We start from the raw sequence: 27609 nt of genomic DNA, 5'->3' as shown, positions 1-27609 counted from the left end.
CCAGCAACTCCTCATGAGTCAATTCCCCAGGAATCGCCTCTAGGCACTCCTTAATGAGCATCCTAATCCACATCCAGGTTAAAGTTGTTTTGCATCTCAACCACAGCCTTGTTGATTTTTGAAACCTTTGTGCTACAACCTTATGATGGCCACATCCTCACTAGGTGGTAGGGATTTTAATCTCATCTCTATTAGTAATCTTACGGGACCACCATTGTACATACGGTTCATTGTTACTGAAATGTCTTTATGTGACAAATTACTTGTATTTAAAATTTCAAATACATATTTCCATATTGTATTGCATATAGTTTTTTCACATAAAAATTCTTAGTTTATTAATCCTCTCATGAAAAATCTGTATAATCTCTACAGATAAAGTCACTGACAACTCTTTACTCCTTTTTGCCAGCATCAATATGGCCTTTGGGGTCCCCTTAACTTTATTCTTTCTGTTCTTGTGTTCCTTTTGCTGTTTTCTTGAGGTCTTTTTCTTTTCATACAGGCCATGTCTTGCAAATCTGTGTTTGAGTTCATTTTTCTTTGTGTAATCCAGGGAATCACAAATCATGCCACAGCCAGTTGTCTTGCTGCCTTTTGGATTCAGAAATGGGTTCTGAATCCAAATACAAAGATGACATCTGGTGTTGTATATTTTAGCTAGTTTTTCCTGAATTTCTGTCTTAAGTATTATTGCATTTTCAGGCTGAAGGACGTCAGTGACCGTTTCTCATGAGTAGTCTATTACAGGTCATGAACTTTCTGGTGCAGGTAGTTACTTTGTCATTTATGATGACAGCTAACACACTAGCAGCCGGAGAGGAAAAGCACATGTAGTTTTAAAGTGATATTTTTGTTAGAGAACTCTTTTTTCTTTTGGAAAAAGATAATTTTTAGAAAATTGTGGTAATTGATTTCAGTTATCTAAAAATACTGTGCATTTATATTTCCATCATTTTATCTTTAGCTTTTGCCTGTGATGACAGAGCAGCTACAGTGGATGCCATTTGTGAATGTCAAACTTCATGAGCCTTTTGTAAAATTTATATATTGGTCTCTTCGGCAGCTAGATGCTGGAACACAGGTAATTAATAGGAGTCTATCTTCAACTATTATGTTTAGTATTATTTCTTTTGATCTTGTTCTTTCAATTTTTTTTGCATGTGTTTTGTTTATATTTCAGGACTTCTTGCTCCCCTTGCTTTATTTACTACTTTCTCTTCTTTCTCCTTTTATATATCTTCTTAATGCTGTCGACGTGATTTAATATGTAGTTGTTTTTTGAGTTTCAGAATTGTACAAATAAGGAGTTGTTAAAACCAGCTGTCATCCCCTCATTATTTAATTCATAATTTTTCATATTCTACTGAAGGTAATACAAATTAATGATTTCTCATGCTTATGCCAATATATACACACTAACTAAATGGAATGATGATTATTAGGATAACTTAGTCAAAGAAGAAAAGTTATTCCAGAATCTTATAAAATGAAAGGTGTGTTACCTACTCACATAAGGGTCATTTAGTTCAAATTATGACATGCATATGTAATCATTTGTGCTATGAATTGTAGTAAAATTTTTTTTTCCCCAGTTACTATTGATAAATGCTATTATAGCTTTCATTAGTTAAGAAAGAAGAACAAATTTATGCTCAGGAAGTTTTATCTTGGTCCTGTGGAACTTAGGAAGCACTCAATTAAACCACTCACTGCAGTACTGATAATGAAGTAACATTAACGGTCAATGATTGAGTAGTGTGATGTTTAACTAGTGTGGTAATTAAGGTTAAGGAAAATATCTTTCCTGAGGTGATATCCTAAATATTTTGCCTTCATAGTGCACATGAGTAATTACATGAGTATTTGTGCGAGCATGTATGCGTGTGCACGCACACACAAACACACAGAATAGCATTTTTAATTTATTGATCTTAACTGTGTCTCACCAAATAAAGGTATATAAATTATCAGATTCATTAATGTCACTATCTTTTACGATCTGTTTGATTTTGCTGTTTGTGTAATGATTTCTGAAAACAGTTAACTGAATGCTTGCTTTCAGCAACCAAAAGGTTAGACTCACAGAGTTGAATGAAACTTTATCTTCCTTCCAAATATTTTTCTCATTTTCGTTCAGATAATTTATAGTTTATTTTTGTTGTCTTCAAATATATATTCAACACCCCACTCTTTATGCTGTTATAGACAGTATTGCAAGCCTACATCTCTTCTAGTGAAAAGTACTGTTCTTGCCACTCTCGCATTCATTTAGTCAGCATTTAGTCAGCAGTTGATGGGTTTTTAATATTTTAGTTTTAACAGTTGTCTAATTGCATGTACCTTTTTTAAAAGTTAGCTTTTTATTTGAGGTAATTGTAGATTCACTTGTAGTCCTAAGAAATAATAGATCACTTGTGTCCTTTACCCAGTTTCTCCCAGTTTTGTAACATCTTGCAAAACTAGTACAATATTACAACCATGATATTGCCACTGATATAGTCAAGTTAACAGAACAGTATATAGCTATTCCACATTGACTTCTTTCACTTAGCAATATGCATTTAGGGTTCCTTCATAGTTTATTTATCCATTCACCTACTGAAGGACCTCTTGATTGCTTCCAAGTTTTAGCAGATTTCAATAAAGATGCTATAAACATCCAAGTGCAGGTTTTTTGTGGCCATGTTTTTAAGTCCTTGGGGTACATACCAAGAACAGTTGTTGTGTAGAGTATGGTAAGAGTATGTTTAGTCTTTTAAGAAACTGCAAACTGCCTTCCAAAGTGGCTGCACCATTTTGCATTTCCAGCAAGAAATGACTGTGAGTTTCTGTTGCTTTACATCCTCATCAATATTTGGTTAGGTCAGTGTTTTGGGTTTTGGCCATTCTAAGAGGTGTGTAGTGGTATCTCAATGTTATTTTAATATGCAGTTCCCTAATGATATATACTGTTGTGCATCTTTTCATATGTTTATTTGCCACCTGTATATTTTCTCTGGTGACATGTCTGGGTCCTTTGCCCATTTTTTAATTGGATGGTTTGTCGTCGTCTTGTTACGTTTTTAGATTTCTTTCTATATTTGGGATAATGGTCCTTTATCAGATATGTCTACTGCAAATATTTTCTTCTCCAGTGTGTGGCTTATCTTCTCATTCTCTTGACAGTGTCTTACATAGAGCAGAAGGTTGCAATTTTAATGAAGTCCAGCTTATCAGTTATTTTTTGTGGCTCATGCCTTGTTGTTTTATCTAAAAAGCGATCACTGTACCCATGATATTGGTACATATTTCTGGAGAATTGAGCCTTTGTCTTTATGTAATGCCCCTCTTTTCCTTGGTAACTTTCCTTTCTTTAAGTCTGTTTTGTCTGAAATTAATGTAGCTATTCCAGCTTTCTTTTGATGAGTGTTCACATGGTATATCTTTCTATACATTTACTTTCAATCTATATATGTCTGTATATTTAAAGCAGGTTTCTTGTAGACAGTATATAGTTGGGTCTTGTATTTTGATTCAGTCTTACAGTCTCTAAATTGGTGTATTTGACTGTTGTTATTTAAAGCGATTATTGATATCATTGGATTAATATCTACCATAGTTGTTACTATTTTCTATTCATTGATATTGTTCTTTGTTCGTGTTTTGTTCTTCCATTCTCTTCTTGCCTTTTATGGTTTCAGTTGGACATTTTAAATGATTTTACCTGCCCTCTTAGCATATCAGTTGTACTTTTAGTTTTACATTTTTAGTGGTTACCCTCGAGTTTGCAATATACATTTTCAAGTAATCTGAGTCTACTTTGAAATTACATTACACAGCTTTACATATAATGTGAATACTTGATAATAACCAAATATTCGTAATTCCTTCCTTCTGTCCCTCATGCCCTTGAATCATTGCTGTCATTCATTTCACTCATATGTAAGCATACATAAGCATGTATATATATATATATACACACACATATATATATACATGTACATAATTCATTGTTGCTTTTATTATTTTCAGTAAACTGTCATCTGTTAGATCAATTAAGAACAAGAAAAATAAAAGTTTTTAATTTACCTGCATTCCTTCTCTAATGCCCTTTCTTTACATCCAAGTTTCCAAGCTATATAATAACTTTTCTTCTCTGTAAAGAGTTTTTTAAAAAAATAAAAAATGAAAAAAATTAAAGTTTTTATTAACATTTCTTGCCAGGCAGGTCTACTAGTAATAAATTCCCTCAATTTATGTTGGTCTGAGAAAATCTCTATTTCTCCATTTTTGATGGATAATTTCACAGTATATAGAATTCTAGGTTGGTGGGTTTTTTTTCTCTCAACACTTTAAATATTCATGATATTCTTATACTCTTCTTTTTTATTTTTAATCAACTTTATTGAAGTATAATTTACATACAACAAAATTCACCAACTTTAAAGAGTATAATTCAGTGTTTTAACAAAGGTATAGTCATGTAATAGCCAACAAAATCAAGACATACAACATTTTAATCACCCCAAAACATTCCCTCATTCCTTGTTAGAGTCAGATCACAGTCTCATCACCTGGCAACTCCAAGTGTTCTTTATGTCACTGTTTTTGCCTTTCTAAAATAACATATTTCCTAGTCTTTCGTACCCATCTCCTTTCACATCAAAGAATGTTTTTGAGGTTTATGTTGTGTGCCTCATTGATTTTTTTTCATTTTATTGTTGAGTAGTATTCCATTATATGTATATACAACAATTTGTATGTCCATTAATTAGTTGATTGACATTTAGATTATTTCCAGTTTGGAGCTATTTTAAATAAAGTTAGTTGTAAATAGTCACAAAAGATTTTTCACATTGACATATGTTTTCATTTCTCTTGGGTGAATATCTAGGAAAGACTAGCAAGTCATATGATAACTGTAGCTGTTTTAAACTTAGCCATTCTAGTGGATGGATAATGGCATTTAACTGTGGCCTCATATTTCTCTTATAACTATGTTGAGCATATGTTTATGGCTTGACTGCCACTGGTACAGCTATTTGGTAAAGTGTCTGTCCAATTATTTGCCCATTTATTTATCCAAGATTTTTGTCTTTTTGTTTTTGTTTTTTACACTATATTTCAAGTTCTTTCACACGTGTATCACACACACACACACAGACACACACACACACACACACACACACATAATATTTTCTCCCAACTCTGTGGCTTAACTTTTCATTTTCTTAATAGTGTCTTTTAAATAGCAAAGTTTTATTTTATGGTTCTTACATTTTGTGGCCTCTCAAAACAAAATCTTTGTCTAACACGAGATCACAAAGATTTTTCCTATATTTTCTTCTAGAAGGTTTTTATTTTTTGTTCTTATATTTAGATATATGACACAATTTGAATAAAAAACCCATTTGATTGAGGGAAGAGTCATATAAAGGTTTGTTTTTGCAAATGCTTATCAAATTATTTTAGCACCATTTGTTATGTCAGGGCCTAGGGAAGACTGCCCCAAGATATCCCACAGTGGCATATTGATTATTTTGAACTAAAATCACCTGAGAAGCAGCAGGAACCAGAAGAGCTCTCTAAATCTCCTCTGTCCCTCTAAAAGCAAGAAATAAATTTCCATGATAGGTACCCTCTCCCCTCAGAGCTGAGAGACAACCTCATCACAAGAGATATAAAATCGAAAGTGTATAAACAAACCTTCGATTAGAATGCCTTTACCAATTTACTACGTAAGCATAAATCTTGCTTAGATTCCTTTTTTAAAAAATTTTATTATTAGTTTGAAGTTAGACATTTACATAGTTTATAAAATGATCCCCCTAATCGCTCTTTCTCTCTGGCTCTCTACCTAGTCATTACATTAATGCTAACTGCATTCCTTATGCCGTGCTCCCCATCCTCATGACCATCTATCAACTACTAATTTGTACTTCTTTAACCCTTCACCCCTTTCTCCTGCCACCCAACCCCTCTCCCCTCTGGCCGTCACCAGATTGTCCACTATATTTGTGAGTCTGCTTTTGATTAGTTTGTTCTTCTTGTTCCTTAGATTCCACATATAAGTGAAATCATATGGTATTTATATTTCTCTGCCTGACTTATGTCACTCAGCATAATAACCTCAGGTCCATCCATGTTGTTGCAAATGGTAGGATTTCATTTTTTTTTAATGGCTGAGTAATATTTCGTTGTATATAGGAACCATAACTTCTTTAATCATCTGTTGATGGGCATTTCGAGTGCTTCCATATCTTGGCTAATGTGAACAGAGCTGCAGTGAACATAGGGGTGCATAGATCTTTACTTATTATTGTTTTGGTTTTCTTTGGATAAATATCCAGAAGTGCAATTGCTGGGTCAAAAGGTATATCCATTTTTAATTCTTTGAGAAACCTCCAGACTGTTTTCCACAATGGCTGTACCAATTTGCAATCCCACCAACAGTGTATGAGGGTTCTGTTTTCTCTACATCCTCACCAACACTTGTTCCTTGATTTATCGATGATAGCCAGTCTGACAGGTATTAGGTGATATCTCATTGTGGTTTTAATGTGCATTTCTCTGCTGATTAGTGATGTTGAGCATATTTTTATATGATTATTGGCCATCTGTATGTTCTCTCTGGAGAAATGTCTATTCAAGTGCCCATTTTTAAATAAAATTCTTTGTTTCTTGGTGTTAAGTTAAATGAGTTCCTAGTATATTTTGAATATAACCCTTTATCGAATGTTCATTGGTGAATATATTATCCCATTCAGTAGGATGTCTTTTTGTTTTGTTGATGGTTTTCTTTGCTGTGCAAAAACTTTTTAGTTTGATGTTGTCACATTTATTTATTTTTTCTTTTGTTTCCCTTGCCTGAAGAGATATATCTGAAAATAAATTACTAGTCACGATATCAGAGAGATTACTGCCTATGTTTTCTTCTAGAAGTTTTATGGTTTCGGGTATTACATTTAAATTTTTAATCCATTTCAGTTCTGTTCTTCTATACGGTGTAAGAAGGTGGTCCAGTTTCTTTCTTTTTGCATGTATCTGTCCAATTTTCTCAGCAACATTCATTGAAGACATTGTCTTTACCCCATTGTATATTCGTGCCTCCTTTGTCATATATTAAGTGAGCGTATACACGTAGATTTATTTCTGGGCTCTCTATTTTGTTCCATTGATCAGTGTGTCTGTTTTTATGCTAGTACCAAGCTGTTTTGATTACTCTAGCCTTGTAATATAGGTTGATATCAGGCAGTGTGATATCTCCAACTTCGTTGTTCTTTCTCAAGATTGCCATGGCTATTCGGGGTTTTTTATGGCTCCATATAAATTTTAAGATTATTTGTTTTAGCTCTCTGAAAAATGCCATTGGTATTTTGATAGGGATTGCATTGATTCCATAGATTGCTTTGGGTAGTCTGGCCATTTTAACAATGTTGATTCTTCCTACCCATGAGCATGGTGTATGCTTTCATTTATATCTTCTTCCATTTTATTTTTCAATGACTCATAATTTCCTGAGAACAGGTCTTTTACCTCCTTGGTTAATTTGATTCCTAGGTATTTTATTCTTTTTGATATAATTGTAAATGAGATTGTTTTCTTAATTTCTCTTACATCAGACAAAATAGTTCATCATTGGTGTATGAAAATGCAACTGACTTCTGAATATTAATTTTGTATCTTACTACGTTACTGAGTTCATCGATCGGTTCTAACAGTTTTTTGGTGGAATCTTTAAGGTTCTCTATAGTATCATGTCATCTCAAATAACGAGAGTTTTTCTTCTTCCTTTCCAATTCGGATACCTTTTATTTGTCTTTCTTGTCTTATTGCTATGGCTAAGACTTCCACTACAATGTTGTAGAGGAATGCTGAAAGTGGGCATCCTTATCTTGTTCCTAATCTTAAGGAAAACACTTTTAACCTTTCCCCATTGAGTAGATGTTAGCTGTAGGTTTGTCATATATGGCCTTTATTATGTTGAGATATGTTCCCTCTATTCCCACTTTGCTGAGAGTTTTTATCATAAATGGATGCTGGATTTTGTCGAATGTTTTTTCTGCATCTGTGATATGATCATGTGGTTTTTATCTTTAGATTTGTTAATGTAATGTATCATATTAATTGATTTGTGGATATCGTACCAAACAGCATCCCAGGAATAAATCCAACTTGATCATGGTGTATATTTTTAATATATTGCTGAATTTGGTTTGCTAAGATTTTGTTGAGGATTTTTCATCAGTGTTCATAAGAGAAATTGGCCTATAGTTTTCTTTTTTTGTAATGTCTTTGTCTGGTTTTGGAATCAAGGTAATGGTGGCCTCATAAAAGGAATTCAGGAGCCTTCCCTCTTCTTGAATTTTTTTGGAATAATTCGAGAAGAACAGGTGATAATTCTTCTTTGACTGGTTAAATTTGCTTATGAAGCCATCTGGTCCAGGACTTTTTTTGGGGGGGAGGTTTTTGATTACTGATTCGATTTCATCAGTGGTAATGGGTTGGTTCAGATTGGCTGTTTCTTCTTGACTCAGTCTTGGGAGATTGTATGTTTCTAGGAATGTATTCATTTCTTCCAGATTGTCCATTTTGTTGACATATAATTGCTCATAATATTTTCTTAGGATCCTTTGTATTTCTGTTAAGTCCTTAGTTATTTATCCTCTTTCATTTCTGATTTTATTTATCTGAATCCTTTCTTTTTTTTCCTTGTTGAGTCTGGTTAAGGGTTTGTTAATTTTGTTTATCCTTTCAAGGAACCAGCTCTTAGTTTCATTAATCTTCTGTATTGTTTTTCTAAACCATTTTGTTTATTTCTGCTCTGAATTATTTCCTTCCTTCTCACTTTGGGCTTTGTTTGCTGTACTTTTTCTGGTTCTTTTAAGTGTGAGATTAGATTGTTTATTTGAGCTTTTTCTTGTTCTTGAGGTAGGCCTGTATTGCTATGAATTTCCCTCGTAACACTGCTTTCGCTGTGTCCCTTAGATTTTGAATCGTGTTTTCATTTTCATTTGTCTCTAGGTATCTTTTGATTTCTTCCTTGATCTCATTGTTAACCCATCCATTGTTTAGTAGCATGTTCGTTAGCCTCCATATGTCTGTGTATTTTCCAGTTTTTTTCTTGTAGCTGATTTCTAGTTTTATACCATTGTGTTTGGAGAAGACGGTCGATATTTCAGTCTTCTTAAATTTATTGAGACATGTTTTGTGTTCTAACATGTGGTTCTGGAAAATGTTCCATTTGCACTTGAGAAGAATGTCTGTTTTGCTGCTTTCGGGTAAAATACTCTGAAAATATCTAGTAAATCCATCTAGTCTAGTGTGTCTTTTAGGTCCATTGTTTCCTTGTCGATTTTTTTGTCTGGAAGATCTGTCCGTTGGTGTCAATGGGGTGTTAAAGTCTCCTACTATGAGTGTATTACTGTTGATCTCTCTTTTTATGTCAGTCAATAATTGTTTTATGTATGTAGGTGCTCCTCTGTTGGGTGCATATGTGTTTAACTAGGGTTTTGTCCTCTTAATTTATTGATCCCTTTATCATTATGTAATGCCCTTCTTTGTCTCTTATTATAGCCTTTGTTTTAAAGTCTATTTTTTGCATTTCCATTTGCATGAAATATCTTTTTCCATCCATTTACTTTCAATGAGTGTCATTTGATCTGAAATGGATCTCTTGTACACAGCATATGCGTGGGTCTTGTTTTTTTTTTATCCATTCAGCTACCCAGTTTTTTTTTATTGGAGCATTTAATCCATTTACATTTAAAATGATTATTGATAGGTACAGAGTTACTGCCATTTTATTATTCGTATTTTTTTTTCTTTTTTACCCTTTCTTTTTTTTACAGAAGTCCCTTTAACATTTCTTGTAATACTGGCTTGTTGGTGATGGATTCCTTAAGCATTCTCCTATTTCAGAAGCTCTTTATCTCACCTTCAATTTTAATCAATAGCCTTGCTGGTTAGGGTAGTCTTGGTTGTAGGTCCTTGCTTTCCATCACTTTGACTACTTCATACCGGTTTCTTCTGGCCTGCGGTGTTTCTGTCAGGAGCTCCCTTGTAAGTAACTAGTTGCCTTTCTCTTGCTGCTTTTAGGATTCTCTCTGTCTTTAACCTTTGCCATTTTAATTATGATGTGTCTTGGTGTGGGTCTGTTTAGGTTCATCTTGTTTGGGACTCTTAACACTTCCGGGATTTGTATGTCTATTTCCTCCACCAGGTCGGGAAGTTTTCAGTCATTATTTTCTCAATCCCTTGATTTTTTTATTCTCCTGTGATATAAATGTCGTTAAACTCGATGCTGTCCCTTAAACTATCCTCATTTTTTTTTTTTTGGTTCTGTTTTCTTTTTGCTGTTCCAAATGGATGTTTTCTAATACTTTGTGTTCCAAATCACTGATTTGATCCTCTTCTTCACCTAATCTTCTGTTGATTTCTTCTAATGTATTCTTCATTTCACTTATTGTATTTTTTTGTTTTTGACAGTTTTTTTGTAGTTCCTTTGCTTTTTTAATGCTTACTATCTCTTTGCTGAAGTTCTCATTGAGATAATCTCTTCATCCTCTAAGATCATTAAGCATCCTTATAACCAGTGTTTTGAACTCTTTAACTGGTAGGTCACTTGCCTTCACTTCAAGCATTTTCTCATGTTTCTTCATTTGAGACATGTTTCTTTGTTTTCTCATTTTGGCTGCCTCTCTGTGTTCATTTCTGTGTATTAGGTAGATCTGCTATGTCTCCCAGTCTTAGGCAGATTGCTTTTTGTAGTAGGTGTCCAGTGTGGTCCAGTGGCTCAGTTTTCCTGATCATCTGCTACAGGAGTGTCTTTTGTGTGGGTTATATGTGCACCCTTGTGTGGGTTGTGTGTGTGCCCTTGCTGTTGTTGAACCTCGATTGCTGTCGGCATGTCATTGGGCGAGATTGACTTTGAGGCTCACTAGATGCCCACAGTGTATGAACGGCTGACCCCATGGAGTGGGGTTTTTCCCATGGGGTTCATGCAGTTGTTGAGACCACTCTTTGGTATGATGCTTCTGGGCTAATTAGGTGGTGCTCTGTTGAGATCTAACATAAGCCTCCAGGTGTGTTGGTCCTGAAGCCCCTTGGGAAGGGTTCATGTGCAGGCCAAGGTCAGCCAGTGCCTGTGACCAGCTCAAGGCTAACTGGTAGGAGTTACAAAGCTGTCCGTGATTGGTCACTGCCTTTGCTGGACCTGGAAGCATGTGGGAGAGGCCCACAGTGTACCAAGGCTGGCTGCCACCAGTACCAGGCCTAGGGTATCTCAGCAAAAGGCTCAGAGTACCCCTAGGCTTGAGGCTGCCTTCTGGCTGCTCTTAAAAATCAGCAGCTGAGAGCCTTGGTGGTACACAAGTTGGATGAGGTATAGGGTACCAGGGAGTCACCAGGGTGGGGCAAGTCATGTGCCCAGGTTAGTGCAGATTCAGATTTGGTGCCAGTGTTAAGTCTGTGGCCACTCAGATCACACCCAGGCTAGCTGCTGCCCACCTGGGACCCATAGGCCCCTGAGATTTGTTCAAGAAATATTGCAGCTTGGGGAAGAGTCGGTTCCCAGCCACTAAATGTGCTCCTGGCTCCTGAAGTTCGTGAGCTGAGGCCTATTGATGTCTGTGGAAGGATCTCCGTGCCCAGAGTGTGAGGTGAGGCTGGTTGCCTATCAGCAAAATTGCCACTGGTAATTTGCGAGTTGGGTGAGGTGGAGTCTCAGGGAGCTATGAGGTGGAGTGAGCAGATCTCACCAGGTCAATGCAGATTCAAGATGTGGAGGGGAGGGCCAAACACAGGCAAGATGGCACCCACTTGTGGGCTGCTCAGGAGGAAGGCTTAATAAAGGGACAGTGGCAGCTGCCCCTCCAGCCCTCGCCCTGAAGCCACACAACTCAGTCTTTCCCTGTTTGTCTCTGGCACCTCCCAAGCTGCTGTTCCTCTACTAGAACTCAGAGTGAATGCCTATGAGCCAGGGAGTTGGTGCTCAGGCCCTTTAGAGAGACTTCTGGGTTTCCAGCTGCCTTTCGTTTTACTCAGACAGTCAGAATCCCTACTGATTTTCAGAGCCAGGTTTTGTGGAGACTCCTCTTCCCTGTACTGGAACTCTGGGCTAGGGAGCCTTTGTGTGGGGTTTGGACCTTTCACTCCTCCGGGGTACCTCAATAGCTGGTACATCCCTCCCGATGCTCAGCCTCCTCCCAGTGCTCAACCACAACATGTAGGTGTGGGACCAGCTTGTTTCATGTCTCCACCCCTCCCATTCTTGATGTAGCCTCTTCTTTATACCTCCAGTTATAGGAGTTCTGTTCAGCTAATGTTCAGATGGTTCTCCATAATTCGACTGTTACATAATTTAGTTGTAATTTTAATGCAGCCATGGAAGGAGGAATGCATAGCGTTTTCCTCCGTCTTGACCAGAACCCTAAGTAGAATTTTGAAATATTTTATCCTACTTTTTTGTAGAAAAGTTTTAAAACATATATGTATTATCTTTTCCTAATATTAAAAGTTATTGACTACATATTTAAATTAGATTGCACTGCTTGTGCTACTCATCACTTGATCTTTTGGCCTTCGATTCCCATAAAATCTGAATATATCTGTCTTCAGTTTTATATATAGACATTCTAAAGCTAATACTTTTTGTCTGCATTACAAGATCAATATTGATTTGGATACCAGTTTGTCACAGATTTCCATAAGATAAGGAAACTATTCTCTAAACCTCAGTGACATGGGTTTAGAGAAGTGGGTCATAATTTAAAAATTTTAAATTACTTCTAAGTCATCTGCAGCAGTTCTTACATGCATGTGGAATACCATAAGAACCTATATTATTTTAGAGGTAGTTATATGCCATTATTTCTGTTTTGCCCATTTTATTGTTTTAGTTTATTTGCCATGAGAATTATTCATGGTTCTAACACAGTATTTTATTCTTCTGAAGTTGTTAAAAGTTACCAAAATCATGGTGACATTTATAGTCATACTGAGCTGTAGAGCATTAAGGCCCTAGATAATCACTACATAAGCAAACACTGTAAGATATACCTGATAAGCCATTTATTAGTAATGGTGGAGTAGTGAAGAACCTGTAGAGTCTCTCTGTTCCTTTGATTTCTCTGTGCCAGAATTATATCATGATCTTATGTTCTTAAATTTTTTGAAATTGAATTTTGTCTCAGTTCTTCTCCCAATTTTATTCTTAGAAAACTATCGTCTCCAATTTCCTAATTCTGGTAGCTGCCCATTACTTGTAGAAAAATATGTAGTTATGAAGATTTTTTAAGTTGATTATAAAATTATTACTTTTCAGTCCTGCTTATTTTCAATTCCGGTTTTTTGATTAGCAAAATATCGACTTATCTTTAGTTCATATATTTGATTGTAGTATTTAAAGTTATATTTTCTGATCATGAATGAATGTACTAAAATATTTTATTACATCTTTTGACAGCATTCAACTATGACATCAACATTGAGGAGATTGGGTGAAGACATATTAAAAGGAGTAGTAACTAAGGGAATTCAAGATAATTCTTTAGAGCATTCTGTGGAGAATAAACCAAAGACAGCTGCTTTCTTTAAGAGTTCCAGTTTACCATTGAGATTTTTGTCAACTTTAATTGTTCTCAAAACAGTCACTCAAGGTAAGCTTTCAAATGTGCTTATAATTTTTCATAAACAACTAGAAGAGAATACTAAATGACAAAGCAATTCTTACATAGTCAAATATGGTTTATGTTTTCAGAATGAGATTTTATGTTGTTTTATAATGGTAGTTGGCAACAGAGACTGTATTGCTGCCCCTGCTCCAAACCTATAATATTATCTGACCCTTTACAGAAAAAGTTTGTCATTCCCTGTACTAGTTTGTAATAAGTTTTGTAAGGGAAAAAATGGCCTTTTTACCATTGTATCCCTCTGTACCTAGCATAGTGCTTGATGTATAATAGTAAAGAAATAATGAATTAAAAATAGTGTTTCAATCAAAGTTGGCCACTTTTAATACACTTTTGGTATACAAATAATAAAATAGTTATTTTGGATTATTAAATATGAGAATTTTTGTTAAAGTCATGCCACTGTACTCAAATAATAAATATACCATCTTTCCTGTTTGTTAAATTATATAGCTCAGACTTAGTTTTTAAGAAGGCAGTGGCAGTAATTTAATTTAATTTAATTATTTTCTCTGAAGTGTGTTCTACTTAGTACTCCTAATCATATGGAATTTAAGGAGAAAAACCCCAAACTCTAACTCTGTCTTCTAAGTTATTTTATTCTTTATAGTTATGGTTCTCAAAGTTATAACAAATTGGGTGGTTACTGTTTGAAGGAAATTTATGAGAATGGGGTATTAGCCCTAAATAGAGTTTACCACATGTCAACATACATTATAACAACATTTGATAAAATATAATATTCATTACTGATAAAATTAATGAAATTGAGAAAACAGGAGGGAATTAGGTGCTCCCTGTCACCACTTCTGTGGAATACAGTATTGGACATGCTGACCATGTACAATGAGCCATAAATAATGAAGGATAAATACTAGAAAGGAATACAAAAATCTATTAATTCATGGGTACTCTATATAAATCGAGGACATTCAAAGAAACTGGCTAAGAAATTTATTTAATATAATGTGCTATGTCTGAATATTTATGTTTCCCCCCATTTATGTGGTGAAATCTTACCCCCAAGAGATGATGGTATTAAGAGGAGGGCCATTTAGGAGGTACTTAGGTCATGAAGGTGGATCCCTAATGAGTGGGACTAGTGCCTTTATAAAAGAGATTTTAAGGATATTCCTAGGCACTCACACCATACAAGGATACACTGAGAGGTCATAGGCTATGTGCCAAGAAGAAGACCTTCACCAAAATGTGACCACGTTGGTGACGTTTTCTTAGACTTCCCAGCTTCCAGACACTGTAAATTTCTGTTGTTTATAAGCTGCTCAGTCTCTGGTATTTTGTTATAGTGACCCAAATGGACTAGGACATAATTTGTGTTTCAGAAAATGAGCTCTAGAGGAAGTTAATAAAAATTTTTTGGACTTTCGTGACTGTCATGACTATGATTGTAGTATGACTACTATGATTATCGATAATCAGCCATAATATATGTGGATAAAGAAATCTTATTCATATAAACAAAACAAAAAATGTAAAATCTGGATATTAATCTAATATGGTATCTGTAAAACCTCTTTGTGAAATATAACGGCATAAAGATATGAATAAATAATGGATGAATAAACAGATTAATAAAGATTATTACTGAAGTTAAATGGTAGAAATAAAGGACTCTCATTCTTACTGGGGAAGTATATTAAAAACTATAAGGTAACCCAAGTGGCCTAGTGTAATAATATCAATTAAAATTCCAATATAGTTTGTATAAGTTGAACGAGTGGTAGGAAAGTTCATTTGAAAAAATATTCATATAAATATGATAAAACAGCAGTACAGAGATAGGGGCTTGCCTTAGCAGATTTTAAAACAACCACAATATATAATAATAAAATATGTGTAATATTGATTTAAAATATCAAAATAGGACAATAGGAATTATCCAGAAATGACACAGAATTAGTACTTCCTATATACTTATTGAATTAATGAATTTGATTGCTTCTTTCTGCAAGTCATTTTTTTAAGAACATAGAAACAAGAGACAGTCCCTGCTCTCAAAGGCATTAGAATCTAGTGGTTAAGTAAATTATAAATATTTTATTCTGCTTCATCTTATAATTAATGACACTAGAAGTTTAAATAGTGCTACTCATTAAAGAGAAGTAAATTACTTCTGGTGTTATGAGGAGATCGGGAGAGGATTTAGTATAAAGAATCAGCATTTGATATGAACCATCTAGGGTGTGTAGGATTTCATAGGTGTAAAATAAAGAGAAAGGCCATTCCTGAGGGAAAAATATAAATAAATGCTTGTAATTGTAAAAGAGCTTGGCATGCAAGAAGACCAGTGAGTTATGTGGAAAGGTGGTGGGATCACAAATGTTCCTCAAATGCCGTTTATATGAATCTCAAAACAAAAACAAAAACAAAAACAAAACATTACCTTTGGTTTATCGTCTCTTAAAAACATGCAAATCATGTCATACCATGTTTTTATACAACTTACTATTTTCACCAACAGTGCATTTGCAATTTATTCATATTGAAATAGTACCTAGTGAATTTTAAGCTCTCTGTTAACATAAACAAAGGCTATAACCAAAGAGTTCACATAATGTTATCTCTTTCCCATCCCAGTTACTTCATAACTGTCTCACTTTGTTCTTATGAATCTTGTCTTTTCAGCCAGGGTGCCTCTTTACAAAACCTGTTTACGCATTTCTCTGTCCTGTAGCCTTTTTGGTAAAGTCTTCGTGTGAAGATAGAAAACTTCCAGTAGCTTTCAGTCAGATTTTTTGTTATTGTTGGATATTTCTGAAAAGTGTTTATATTTTTAAATATAATCTAAAGTTTAGGATATAAAATGGAAGTTGAAAAATCAGACTAAATAATTCCTCATTAATTTAAGAAACTTTAAGAAACATATTTTATTTTACTTTTCATTTAAATACATGAATACAGAATTAATGCTATTTCCTTAGTTTGAAAAATTATGTGTTTAGGTGTATTTTTCTGATTGCGAAAATGGTTTAAAAAATTTTTTAAGAAATCTGGAAACCACTTAGAACTCATTTAGAAATATGTCTCAAAGCTAAACAAATATAATAAAGTCACAGGATACAAAATCAATATACAAAATTCCATTGCATTCCTATATACTAACAATAAAATTTTAGAAACAAATGAAAAAAAAATTCTTTTACATTAAAATAAATAGCTAGGAATAAACTTAATGAAGCACATGAAGGACCTATACCCTGAAAACTACAAGACATTATTTTAAAAAATTGAGAAGACAAAAAAATGGAAAACTATTCTGTGTTCATGGATTGGAGGAATCAACATAGTTAAAATGACCTTATTACCCGAAGCAGATTTAACGCAATCCCCATCAAAATTCCAGCAGCATGTTTTAAAGAAATAGAACCAAAAAAATCATCAGATTTGTATGGAACCACAAAAGACCCCAAATAGCCAAAGCAATCCTGATAAAAAAGAAGAAAATGGGAGGTATCACATTCCTTGACTTCAAATCATAGTACAAAGTGACAGTAATCAAAACAGCATGGTATTGGCAGAAAAACAGATACACAGACCAATGGAACAGATTTGACAGCCCAGAAATGAACCTCATATATATGGGCAAATCATATTCAACAAAGGAGCCAAAAACATACAATGGTTAAAGGAAAGCCTCTTCAATAAATGTTACTGGAAAAACTGGAAAGTCACATGCAAAAGAATGTAACTGGACTACTGTCTATCATCACCAAAATTAAAATAGATCAAAGACCTAAATATAAGACCTGAAACAATAAACTGCATAGAATAAAACATAGGTACTAAATTCATGGAACTTGGAATTAAAGAGGATTTTATGAATTTAACCTCAAAGGCAAGGAAAGCAAAAGCAAAAATAATGGTATTATATCAAACTAAAAAGCTTCTGCTCAGCAGAAGAAACCATCAGCAAAGCAAAAAGGCAACCAACCAAATGGGAAAAGATATTTGCAAACAGTGTCTCTGATAAGAGGCTAATTAAAATATGTAAAGAACTTAAAAATTGAGCAGAGGACCTAAACAGACACTTCTCCAGAAAGACTTAAAAACGGCCAACAGATATATGAAAAGATGCTCAACTTCACCAGCAGTTAGGGAAATGCAAATCAAAACCACAATGAGATACCACCTCATACCTGTTAGATTGGCTGTTACCAACAAGACAAGTAATAACAAGTGTTAGAGAGGTTGCGGGGAACCCTCATACACTGCTAATAGGAATGTAAATTGGTACAGCCACTATGGAAAACAGTGTGGAGGTTCCTCAAAAAATTAAGACTAGAATTAACTCAGCAATCCTTCTCCTGGGCACTTACCCAAAAATTTGAAAACATTTATCCATAAAGATATATGTACCCCAGTGTTCATTGCAGCAACATTCACAGTGGCTCAGACATGAATATAACCAAAGTGTTCTTTGACAGATGATTGCATAAAGAAGATGTAGTACACATGTACAATAGAATATTACTCAGCCATCAGAAAAGATGAAATACTGCCATTTGTGACAAGACGGATAGATTTTGAGATAATCATGCTAAGCAAAATAAGGCAGAAAAATTTGAGAACCACATGATTTCACTCATGTGGGATTAAAACTGAAAGCAGCAAATGAACAAGACAACAACTGATAGACACAGACAACAGTTTAAAGGGAAAGGAGGGATAAAGACAAGGGTAAAGGGGGTCAAATATATGGTGATAGAAGGAGATTTGACAGGGTGGTGAATGCACAGTACAACATACAGATTATTATTGAAGTGTACACTTGAAAACCTATATAATTTTATTAACTAGTGACACCCCTAATAAATTAAATAAATAAATAAAATCACCTAGAATAGTCCAGAAGTATTAGTATGTAAATTGGTGGTTGAAACAATCTTTTAGATCTAATTTGGTATAGACAAGCTTTGACGGGTAGAATCAAAATTTTTAAATTAGTTAAAACATTACCAAACAGGTAGAATGAATGTGATTAACTGAAAGTGTATTGGTTATCTTATTAAAAATCTAAATGATACATTTAAAAATATTAAAAGGTGTTTAAAAAGTTACAGATTGTCTTATGATGTACAAAATTCATCACTCTCCATAAACACATTCTCCCCCAATTTTGATTAACTGACAAAGCTAGTAAAGGGAAAGTTTGGTTCCCCAAGTTATAAAACTATCCCTGATTTGCCTCTTTATGACACACACATCTGTGATTAATTTTATTTTCCAATTTAGTTTTTTTTTTGGTAACATTTTATTTCTATTTTTTGAAAAGACTTTATGGTAAAATGTTACCAGCTGCTAAATCTAAGTGGAAGTACTACAACATGGGTGTCTGTTATACTATTTTCTTTTTCTCTGTGTTTGAAAAGCTCAGTATTAGTCTTTTGAAGTTAAAAAAGTTTTTAATGGAAGCTTTGAGAGATTTAAAAACTGTAAGCTTCCATGGGAAATAAGAATGAGACCCCAGAGAGGCCCCTAGATCCTTTGATTATTTAAAAAGACAGCCATATGTTTATGTAGCTCATCCTAGTAGTCGGTCTCATGGAAAAACAGCTCTGTGGCTAAAGAATAGATGTGACTCACGAAAAAGGGAGAGCTGTTGTGGTCTGTAGTTAAAGATGTTGGAGAATTTGGGAGGTAATTAAAGTTTAATATTTTATTACTTTAATATCCTAGTGGGCATTATGAATCTCTAAGACTGGAATATACTGTATGCTTTATTTCCAAACTTATTTAACTTTAAAACCCTTTGCGTAAGAGCAATGTACAGGACTAATTTTCTGAGGAAGACAATTTACAGTTTATGAAGTGCCATTGTAATACCTTATGAAGATTTACATGACCCTGAGAAATATTTTCCCTATCTCCATGTTTCAGGGAGAAAATATTAAGAAAGGTGAGTAGCTCCAAATTCACATGTTATTAGGTTCAAAAGCTGATCAACTGATTCAGTTTTGACATTGTGTTTTCTGCCTTCATTGTCAGATGCTCCAGAGAGGTGAGTAGGCTGAGGGTTGAAAGGAGGCTATTGGATCCCAATTTATATACAAACATACCTTGGAGATACTGCGGATTTAGTTACAGACCATAATAAAGCAAATCTTATTTTTTTTGTAAAAAATGCAACGTCTGTGAAGCACAATAAAGCAGCACAATAAAACGAGGTATGCCTGTAATCTTTGGATACAGAAAAGCAACCCGAGTAAAAGGGCCAAGAAAGGAAAAAGACATCTAGTTAATACCATAAGGAGAAATGATTAAATAGACTGTCTTAATATGCACTGCAAAAATTCTAGAAGAAATGAAAATTTAAAAACTTTTAAATCAGAATAATTGACTTTCCTTAACTCTAGTAAAAAGGTATTTCCTATTTTTAAAATAGAAGTATCAGTTATATTGATAAATTTAGTAGAGAAAATATATAAATGTCTTAGATAATACACATAATAAATGCTTAACCCAAGAATAATATGCCTGCCAAGAAGGACTCCTTGTGATTATCAGGCCCAAATTCAGAACTAGAGTCTAGCAGCCATTGTTTCAACAGGCCTCTCATGCACACTGTGTTTCACTGAAAAGCCACAGACCTGGCTGCCAAGCCTTCTGCACTATGCTCCTGCCATCTGAGTTGATCCTTATAAACCAGCTCCTAGATCAAAATCTGACCAGTAGGATTGAGACTTTCTCATCCAATCAGAGCTGTGCAGCTTTATCATCTTTACTGACCAATCAGAGTGGCTCCATTCCAACCAGTCAGGATGGTGCTTTTTGTACCAAATAGGATTTGGAGTCGTCATTTGCATGAGAACAGACCAATCAGGGACCAGGGGTGCGAACTCCCTATAAGTCAACTTCACCTCTGCTCAATAGAGCACACTTTCAATTTCCTTGGAAGACTGTTTCCTCAGCTGGAGTGACAACATCAGAACTGGAGCTGTCTCCCTGGAGTGGAGTGGAGCAGAGCTTTAACACTGGAGCATTAACATCGAGGCCACCTCACCTGAGCCTTTTCATAGCTGTGCTGTATCATAATTTAGCTGTATCACCATTGAGCTATTTCACAATTGAGTTATTTGCACTAGATAAAATCTCTCCTCTCATCACACCACAAATTGAGAACTCTTGTTGGTGTTGAATTGGCAGTGATGACTTTTGATTTACAATATATACATCTGTAAGATAATTCCTTCTTTCTATTAAATGAATACTGCAAATAGATTGTTCATATAATAATATAGATAATACTTGGTATAAATTTGACATTATAATGCTAAGCTCTTTGTACATTATCTCTGAATATTGTTATCCCTATATTAGTGGTGATTAGTTCACAGAGGTTAGATAAGTGTGCCAAGGCCACACGACTAGTATTTGACAATCTGATCTAGGTCAGCTCAGCTCTTTTCATATTAAAGCCCACCCTCTTGACCTTACTGTATGACTTCCTAAGAGCATATACTTCCTGAGATAAAGAAATAACAACAACAGACACATAGCACTTATTACTATGTTATGGGCTAAGCACTTTACATATGCTCATTTAATCCTTACAAAGTTATGAGATGTCAGTATTAGTATCTCAATTTTATAAATCAGAAAATTGAGACGTAGAGAGGTTAAGCCTGCACTCTTAATCACATGCTGGGCTGAATCTCTGAAATAAAATTTAACTATCAGATATAACCTCATATCCACTACACTTATAAAAGGAAAATGATTGTATATAATAAATCATTGAGAAGAAACATACAATTTTAATGTATTATAAATTATAATAATTTTTGAACTGCATTCCTAAAATATATAACTTTTCATAAGATTTATTGCAAGGAAACAATTCAAAAGGTAAAGAAGTTGAAAGGTGTTAATGTGTTGTTTGTAATAATGATAAAAGTTAAATAACTGACAAACCCACAATTGGAATAATAAAGGAAATGAACATTAAATGGATTCTTTCCCTGTTTCTGGTATTTTTCTAGTCATTCACTTGGTTATTTCAAACTTATTCCTCACAATAACCTTATTAGGTAGGTGGTATGGTCATTTTTACAGAAGAGCCAGCTGAGAATCAGGCAGATGTATGGGACCCAGATCTTTCTTGACTCCAAATAACCAGGCCCTTAACAATATCATGAGGCAGCACAATGTTATATGTCATTAACAATTATAAGTATGTAGATATGGGAATCAATATGAAAACATTTTAATAAAACCTTCAACATGTACATGCTCATTTTATCTGGGTAAAGATGATAATAAGAATTTTATCTGATTTGTTTTAGAGACAACTTTCTTTTTAAATTAAAATATACTCTCTTTTTAAAATGTGTGCATCTGGGCTAGTTCTACTGTCCTGCCTTACTCAATACTTGGCCCCAAGTTTTCCAGATTGACATATTTACAAATTATGTACTTCAGACCTAGAGAAATATAGGGAATTGTTGCCACTCATGCATAACAGGAAGGTTTGACTTAGTAAGACAACAGTGCAATGTAGTAGTTAAGAACTTCAACTCAGCTAAGTTTTGAATCCCAGCCCCATCACTAGCTTTGTGACATTGGGCAGGTCCCTTTTCTGGTTTTCCACCAAAGGTTTTTTTTGTTGTCGTTGTTAGATTAAATAAGAATGAAGGTTTAGCAAAGAATCTGGCATATAGTAAGCTCCTAATAAACTAGCTGCTATCATCGTAAACATCATTATTTATTACTACTTGACTTATAAGAGTTGGTTTTACTCGAGATCAGAATTGAGGTCTATAGACTGCATTATTAGATTTCTATTGTTGCATAATAAGCCATCAAACACTTAATTGCTTAAAAACCATATATTTACTAGCTCACAATCTTCCACTCAGCTGCGTGGTTGGGCTGGGCTGGGCTGGGCCGGTCTCCCTTGTTCTCGACTGGGCTTTCTCACATATCTGTTGCCTTTCTCTGCTTTGTCTCTCATTCTCAAGCAAGTTAGCCTGGGCCTGTTTAGGTGGTGTCAGTAAACTGCCCAACTGGAGACTGGAAGAGGCAGGCCACTTGAAGGCCACGCTCAGGCTTCTAACACCCAAGTGTCATTTTTGCTGCATTCTATTGGTTAAAATCACAAGATTAGCCCATATCCAACAGGTGGACAATAGAGTTCACCTCTTGATGGGAGCTGCTGCAAAAGTTTCTATTTTTTTTAATCTACCATTTAGACTATAATAGAAAACCCTATTTCATGCTAATTAAGATCAACAAATTGATTTTTAATAGGGAATAACAAGGTTATAGTTAAATATCAGGATATTTTTTAAAGACAATGATACACATAAAAAGAAATCAGTTTTAATACAATTGGTAACTAAAACTTTAAAAGTACTCTTAGAAATTGAATTGGTCTTATTTTTAGAAAATCTTCACTATTAGGAAAATTAAAATGAGATATAATTTTTAATTCTCCCTAAAAGATAAGGCCACTTAACCAAATACCATTTTCTACCCCCCCAAAAATTAATAAAGAACAATTTGCAAACTTCATGATATAGCATTCAGCCTATTTAATCTCAGGTGATCTATTAATAAGTGAAGTAATTTGCATCAAATACAGTAGTCGGCATAGGAACTTTTGTTCCTGTGAAGAACTGAGTTCAGGATTCACCTCTACTCTTCTTCCTGAGTTTTGCTAAATATAGGTCTTTAAATAAGGCAAATCTGAACAGAATCTAGCAACTTTGCTTAATGTAAATTACATTTACTTGCAGTTTTATTTTATTAAACTACAAAAATTAAGTACAATAATGTTAATGTTCCTTGAACTAAATTCTACCAAAAGTAAAAATGGAGCGAACCAGAGAGAGGCACAGATCTTAATTTCTCAAAATTCTTTTATATGTATTTTAATTTCACACAGATTATTCTCGACTTCTCATTCTTAATAGATTTCTTAATTATTACTAAAGTAATAATTACTTTAGTAATAATTATCTTAGTAATAATTAAGCTGAAACAACAAGAAATGCTGTAAAAGGCCAGAAGACAGTTAATTTTAATGGGGTCATTCTGTCATATTTTCAGAACACTCTTAAGTATTCTTTAAACAGAAATTTCAGTAGAAAAATTAACACTTGTACTTGACCAGCATGAACAATTTTTTATTCCTTTGACTAGTATATTGAAATGAGAGTTTTAGAAAACATAATTTTTGTACATTTAAAAGTACAATGTAAAATCGTTGTAAGAGTAGTGACTTGGGTTGTTTGGTTTATTCAAATGTAATGCTATTGAGTATCTTAATGTCTCATTTGCATTGATTTTAGTTAAATTAGTGCTTCTTAATCTTGACTTTATAAGCTTCCTAGTCATCTGTGGAACATCTTTAAGAAAGTTCCAGGGATTCTGATCTGGCAGGTGCCATCATAGCATTGGCCTTGGTAAATAATTCTTAGTGGCAGATATATCACAAAAGTAACACATCCAAATTCTGAAGTTGGTTCTGAATGGCTAAAGTTTTATCTTTTTTAGGAGACAAAAATCCTCTTTTAAAACCCATTCAGCAAGTTTGTATAAAGTTATATTTTGAAATGGGTAAACATTTAGAAAACAGCAACAACAAAAAAAATATAATCTCAGAAGCTATCATTAAGATAGAAATACTAATGGCTGTTTAAATTTTTGAAAGCATGTTGTAGTTATACTCACATATGGAATATAAACATTGCTTGTGCTATTTACTATTAAACATCAATAGTTTTCTTGAAATAAAGAAGTATGGTTTATTGTTATTTCAATGTTAAAATGAAAATTCTGAATTAATAATAATGTAATTCCTCTTCTCTCTTCCCATTTGAGTTCTAACAAATTAGGGGGAAGATATCTAAATTTAGACTGTAATCTCCAGTCATTTAATTTTTGTTTCCCTTTGTGCCTTCTGTTTTTGATTACCATCTAGACTACTGATATGGGAGTTGATTTTACAAATTGTTTTTCAGCTGATTATCTGGCTCAGGCATTTGATTCTCTTTGTTTGGACTTGAAGACAGATGAAGGAAAAACCTTATTTTTGGAGTATCAAGCTGTTCCAGTGATAGTAAACCATCTAAGAATATCCAGTAAAGGAATCCTATCCAATGTTATTGATAGTTTGCTTCAAATGACAGTGGAATCTGGTAAGTTTTAAAGTTTATACACACAAAGTAGTGACAGTGAGATGATTTTTCTAATCTGTTCTGAATGTATAATTCTATATCTCAGACACCACTGCATTTTATAATATAAATGCTTAAAAATATTTTTGACAGTTGTGTAATCATTAATAACATCACTAAGTTATAAAACCCAACCCTTTGTCCAAATTTTCACTAACTTAACACAGTTTCCAGTAATCATCTTGGTTATTATGTGTCTATACTCTGCAAATGTTGCTCATTTATTCAAGCTTATTCTTTGTTCTCTTTTGTCTCATCACTCATACAGATCTGTTCTTATATTCCCTGTTTGTTCAGAGTGAGCGAGATCATCTAATGTGTCTTCACATAAAGTGAGAATAATGACAGCCATATTCCTGTTGTTGCTGCTTTACCCTTACTGTTTTATTGGAGGCTACTCTTTGATGTTCATATTTATAATATTTTGCAGTCTGTGTTTTTTGTCCTTTTTGGTTTTTATGTTGGTATAACATAAAGTTCTTTTAATATGTTATTGCTATTCCTAACTTTGCCCAGATATGTATAGGGATATTGAACATAAAAATTTTCATTGGCTTTAGTTGGCTTTGCTCTTTGAAGCACAGATAACCTCTTGACTTATAACAAGCAGCCATTTTGCTTCAGTAATTCTTTCTCATTTATAGTTTTGTCCTCTTCCCTATTCCTTTTCCTTCTACAGCACTTCTAAAATTAAATTGTTTGTGCCTTTCAGATGGTGGAAACTAAAAATAGAAAGCCATGGCACAGTGCGATAGTAAGCAATCTGTGTTACTTAGTGCTCCTTGCTGATGAATCCCTAATGACTGGGTGCATATGCTTCTAAAACTAGATCTGATGAGTGTATGGTTTCACATTTTCAATTCACTTTTATATACAATCTCATTTTTCTTTTATAATATCACTCTGAAGGAGGCCTGATAGCAAACTTAAGACCTAGAAAAATTAGGTAACTTTTCCATAGATTTCATAGCTACGCAAAGGTAGAACTTGGTCTTGAAAATAGGTCCCTGATTTTAGATGTAAAGTGCATTCTACCATATAGCATCATGGTTTTCCAGGTTTGTTTCTTTCTCCTGCCCCAAAATGTCAAATTTTCACTGACATATTTTTAAAATATTTTTAGTTGTTTGTAACTGTTAAGTTATTGGACTTATAGTTGGAGAACTAGCTACCTAGATAAGTAAATTTGGGGTTTTGTATCTTAATGTACTAATTTAAAGTATAAAGCAAAATGTGAAAAGTTAGTAGACTGAGACAGAGACCCAAGATTACTTGTTTAAGTGGGTAGATTTCCAGCTAGTTTCATAGGATTTTTTTTTCTAATGAGAAAAATAAAAATCCTACCAGATGCAAATGTCTGTTCATCAGAAACAAATCTGTCTGAATATGTCTGACAGAGATGGAATCTTGTAGCAAAAGGAAAACTAAAATAAAATTATGAAATAATGGACCTGCTTGGGTGAAATGACTTTGTGGCATCGTAACATTCACATTTGGAAAAATATATTAGTCAACAGATACTCAGTTTTTTCACATTTGTTTACCTTTGTTCAAGTTATGCTCAAATCCAAGGTTATTGTTTCTTGCTCAAATTGAGTAAATAAAGCAATTTCTAATGTTGAGTGCTACAATGTCATATTGGTTTTAGTGATGGGAAACTTTTGGAAGATCTGAAACAGTAGATTTTTGATAACATTTATATTTGTTTTCTTGATGTAATTTTAGTCAGCCCACAAAATTTGTTGAAGGGATAAATGAATGATATTAAAATACAGCAAATACTTCTGTAGCTATTGGTTTTATTTCTGTTTTTTCTCAATTTGAAATGGGAAACTTATTTCATAAGTATATAAATTATATACATAATTTCCACATGCCATTTTTTAAAAATTCATAGGAGAAAGTTGTCAGAAAAGAAATTTTGATAGAATTGATTTGCAGATGGCTTATATCACCCATTCATGTGCATTAGTGGCCAGCTGTTTGTGAGGCTCCATGTTTTAACCATTGTGTTTGCAGTGTTTTGCTGATCCTTGGGGCTTCCTCTGAAGCCTGTTTGGGGCTTCAGAAGCAAGGAGTTGGAAGGAGGAGTCAGTGGGCTGATCTCTAGTCCTGGACTACCCAAAGTCCCTAGTATATTGGTTAACTAGAAGATCAGTATAGAAACTGTGTTCAGAAGCCTGTATTATAATTTAACAGTAATTTTATATCTGTTAAATCCAATAATAATTTAAAACATTTGGATTTGTATTTTGTATATTTTATTTTCTAGTGTTTTTTTAATGGTATGGTAAAAAAATAAACTAAAACACATTAAATTTTGAAAAGCTTGAGCCAATGATTTGAATGGTGCAGCACCAAGACTAAAAATGGTTATGGCTACTTTGCAGGTGGGGCCTAGGACAGAGATTTTTATAGAGAAGACATGGGAGCAAAATAAGTTAATTGACTGTAACTTAAATATTTGCCTTATTTGGGAAATTTTAGTTATTTGACTGTTATTATAGTTGTTCTTGAGTTTCATTTTCCCAGACTCAAGAAAAATCTAGTTGACCGTTTATGACTAGTTTTTGATTTTTGTTATCTGAGATTCAGGTGCACTGACTCTGGCTTAGGTTTTGGTTTGTTGAAGTAGGCTATGCTTCCTAAGGCACTAGAGCTACCCCAGACTAATGGTTTCCTTGTTTAACTATTTTAACAGTATTTTGTAGAAGTGTGATGGATTCTCTGCTGAACTG

At 34.0% G+C, this 27609-nt stretch overlaps 1 protein-coding gene across 4 annotated transcripts in view; it reads left to right on the top strand.

Annotated features, from left to right (window-relative positions):
* CCDC138 (coiled-coil domain containing 138) overlaps positions 1-27609 on the top strand; it is a 110788-nt gene that overhangs the window by 26921 nt on the left and 56258 nt on the right. For 3 of the 4 annotated variants that reach the window (XM_039852637.1, XM_039852635.1, XM_039852634.1), the window contains exons 11-13: positions 968-1084; positions 13448-13640; positions 24656-24832. In XM_039852637.1, the coding sequence (XP_039708571.1) occupies positions 968-1084; positions 13448-13640; positions 24656-24832 (487 nt within the window). Of the gene's footprint in view, positions 1-967; positions 1085-13447; positions 13641-24655; positions 24833-25139; positions 26322-27609 lie in introns of those variants that run through there. The other variant, XM_039852636.1, reaches the window with a different exon arrangement.

This window comes from Pteropus medius, unplaced genomic scaffold, assembly GCF_902729225.1.
Source record: "Pteropus medius unplaced genomic scaffold, Ma_sr-lr_union100, whole genome shotgun sequence".
Taxonomy (NCBI): Eukaryota; Metazoa; Chordata; class Mammalia; order Chiroptera; family Pteropodidae; genus Pteropus; species Pteropus medius.
Note: the sequence above shows the minus strand (reverse complement) of the source record. Positions and strands in the feature narration are given on the sequence as shown.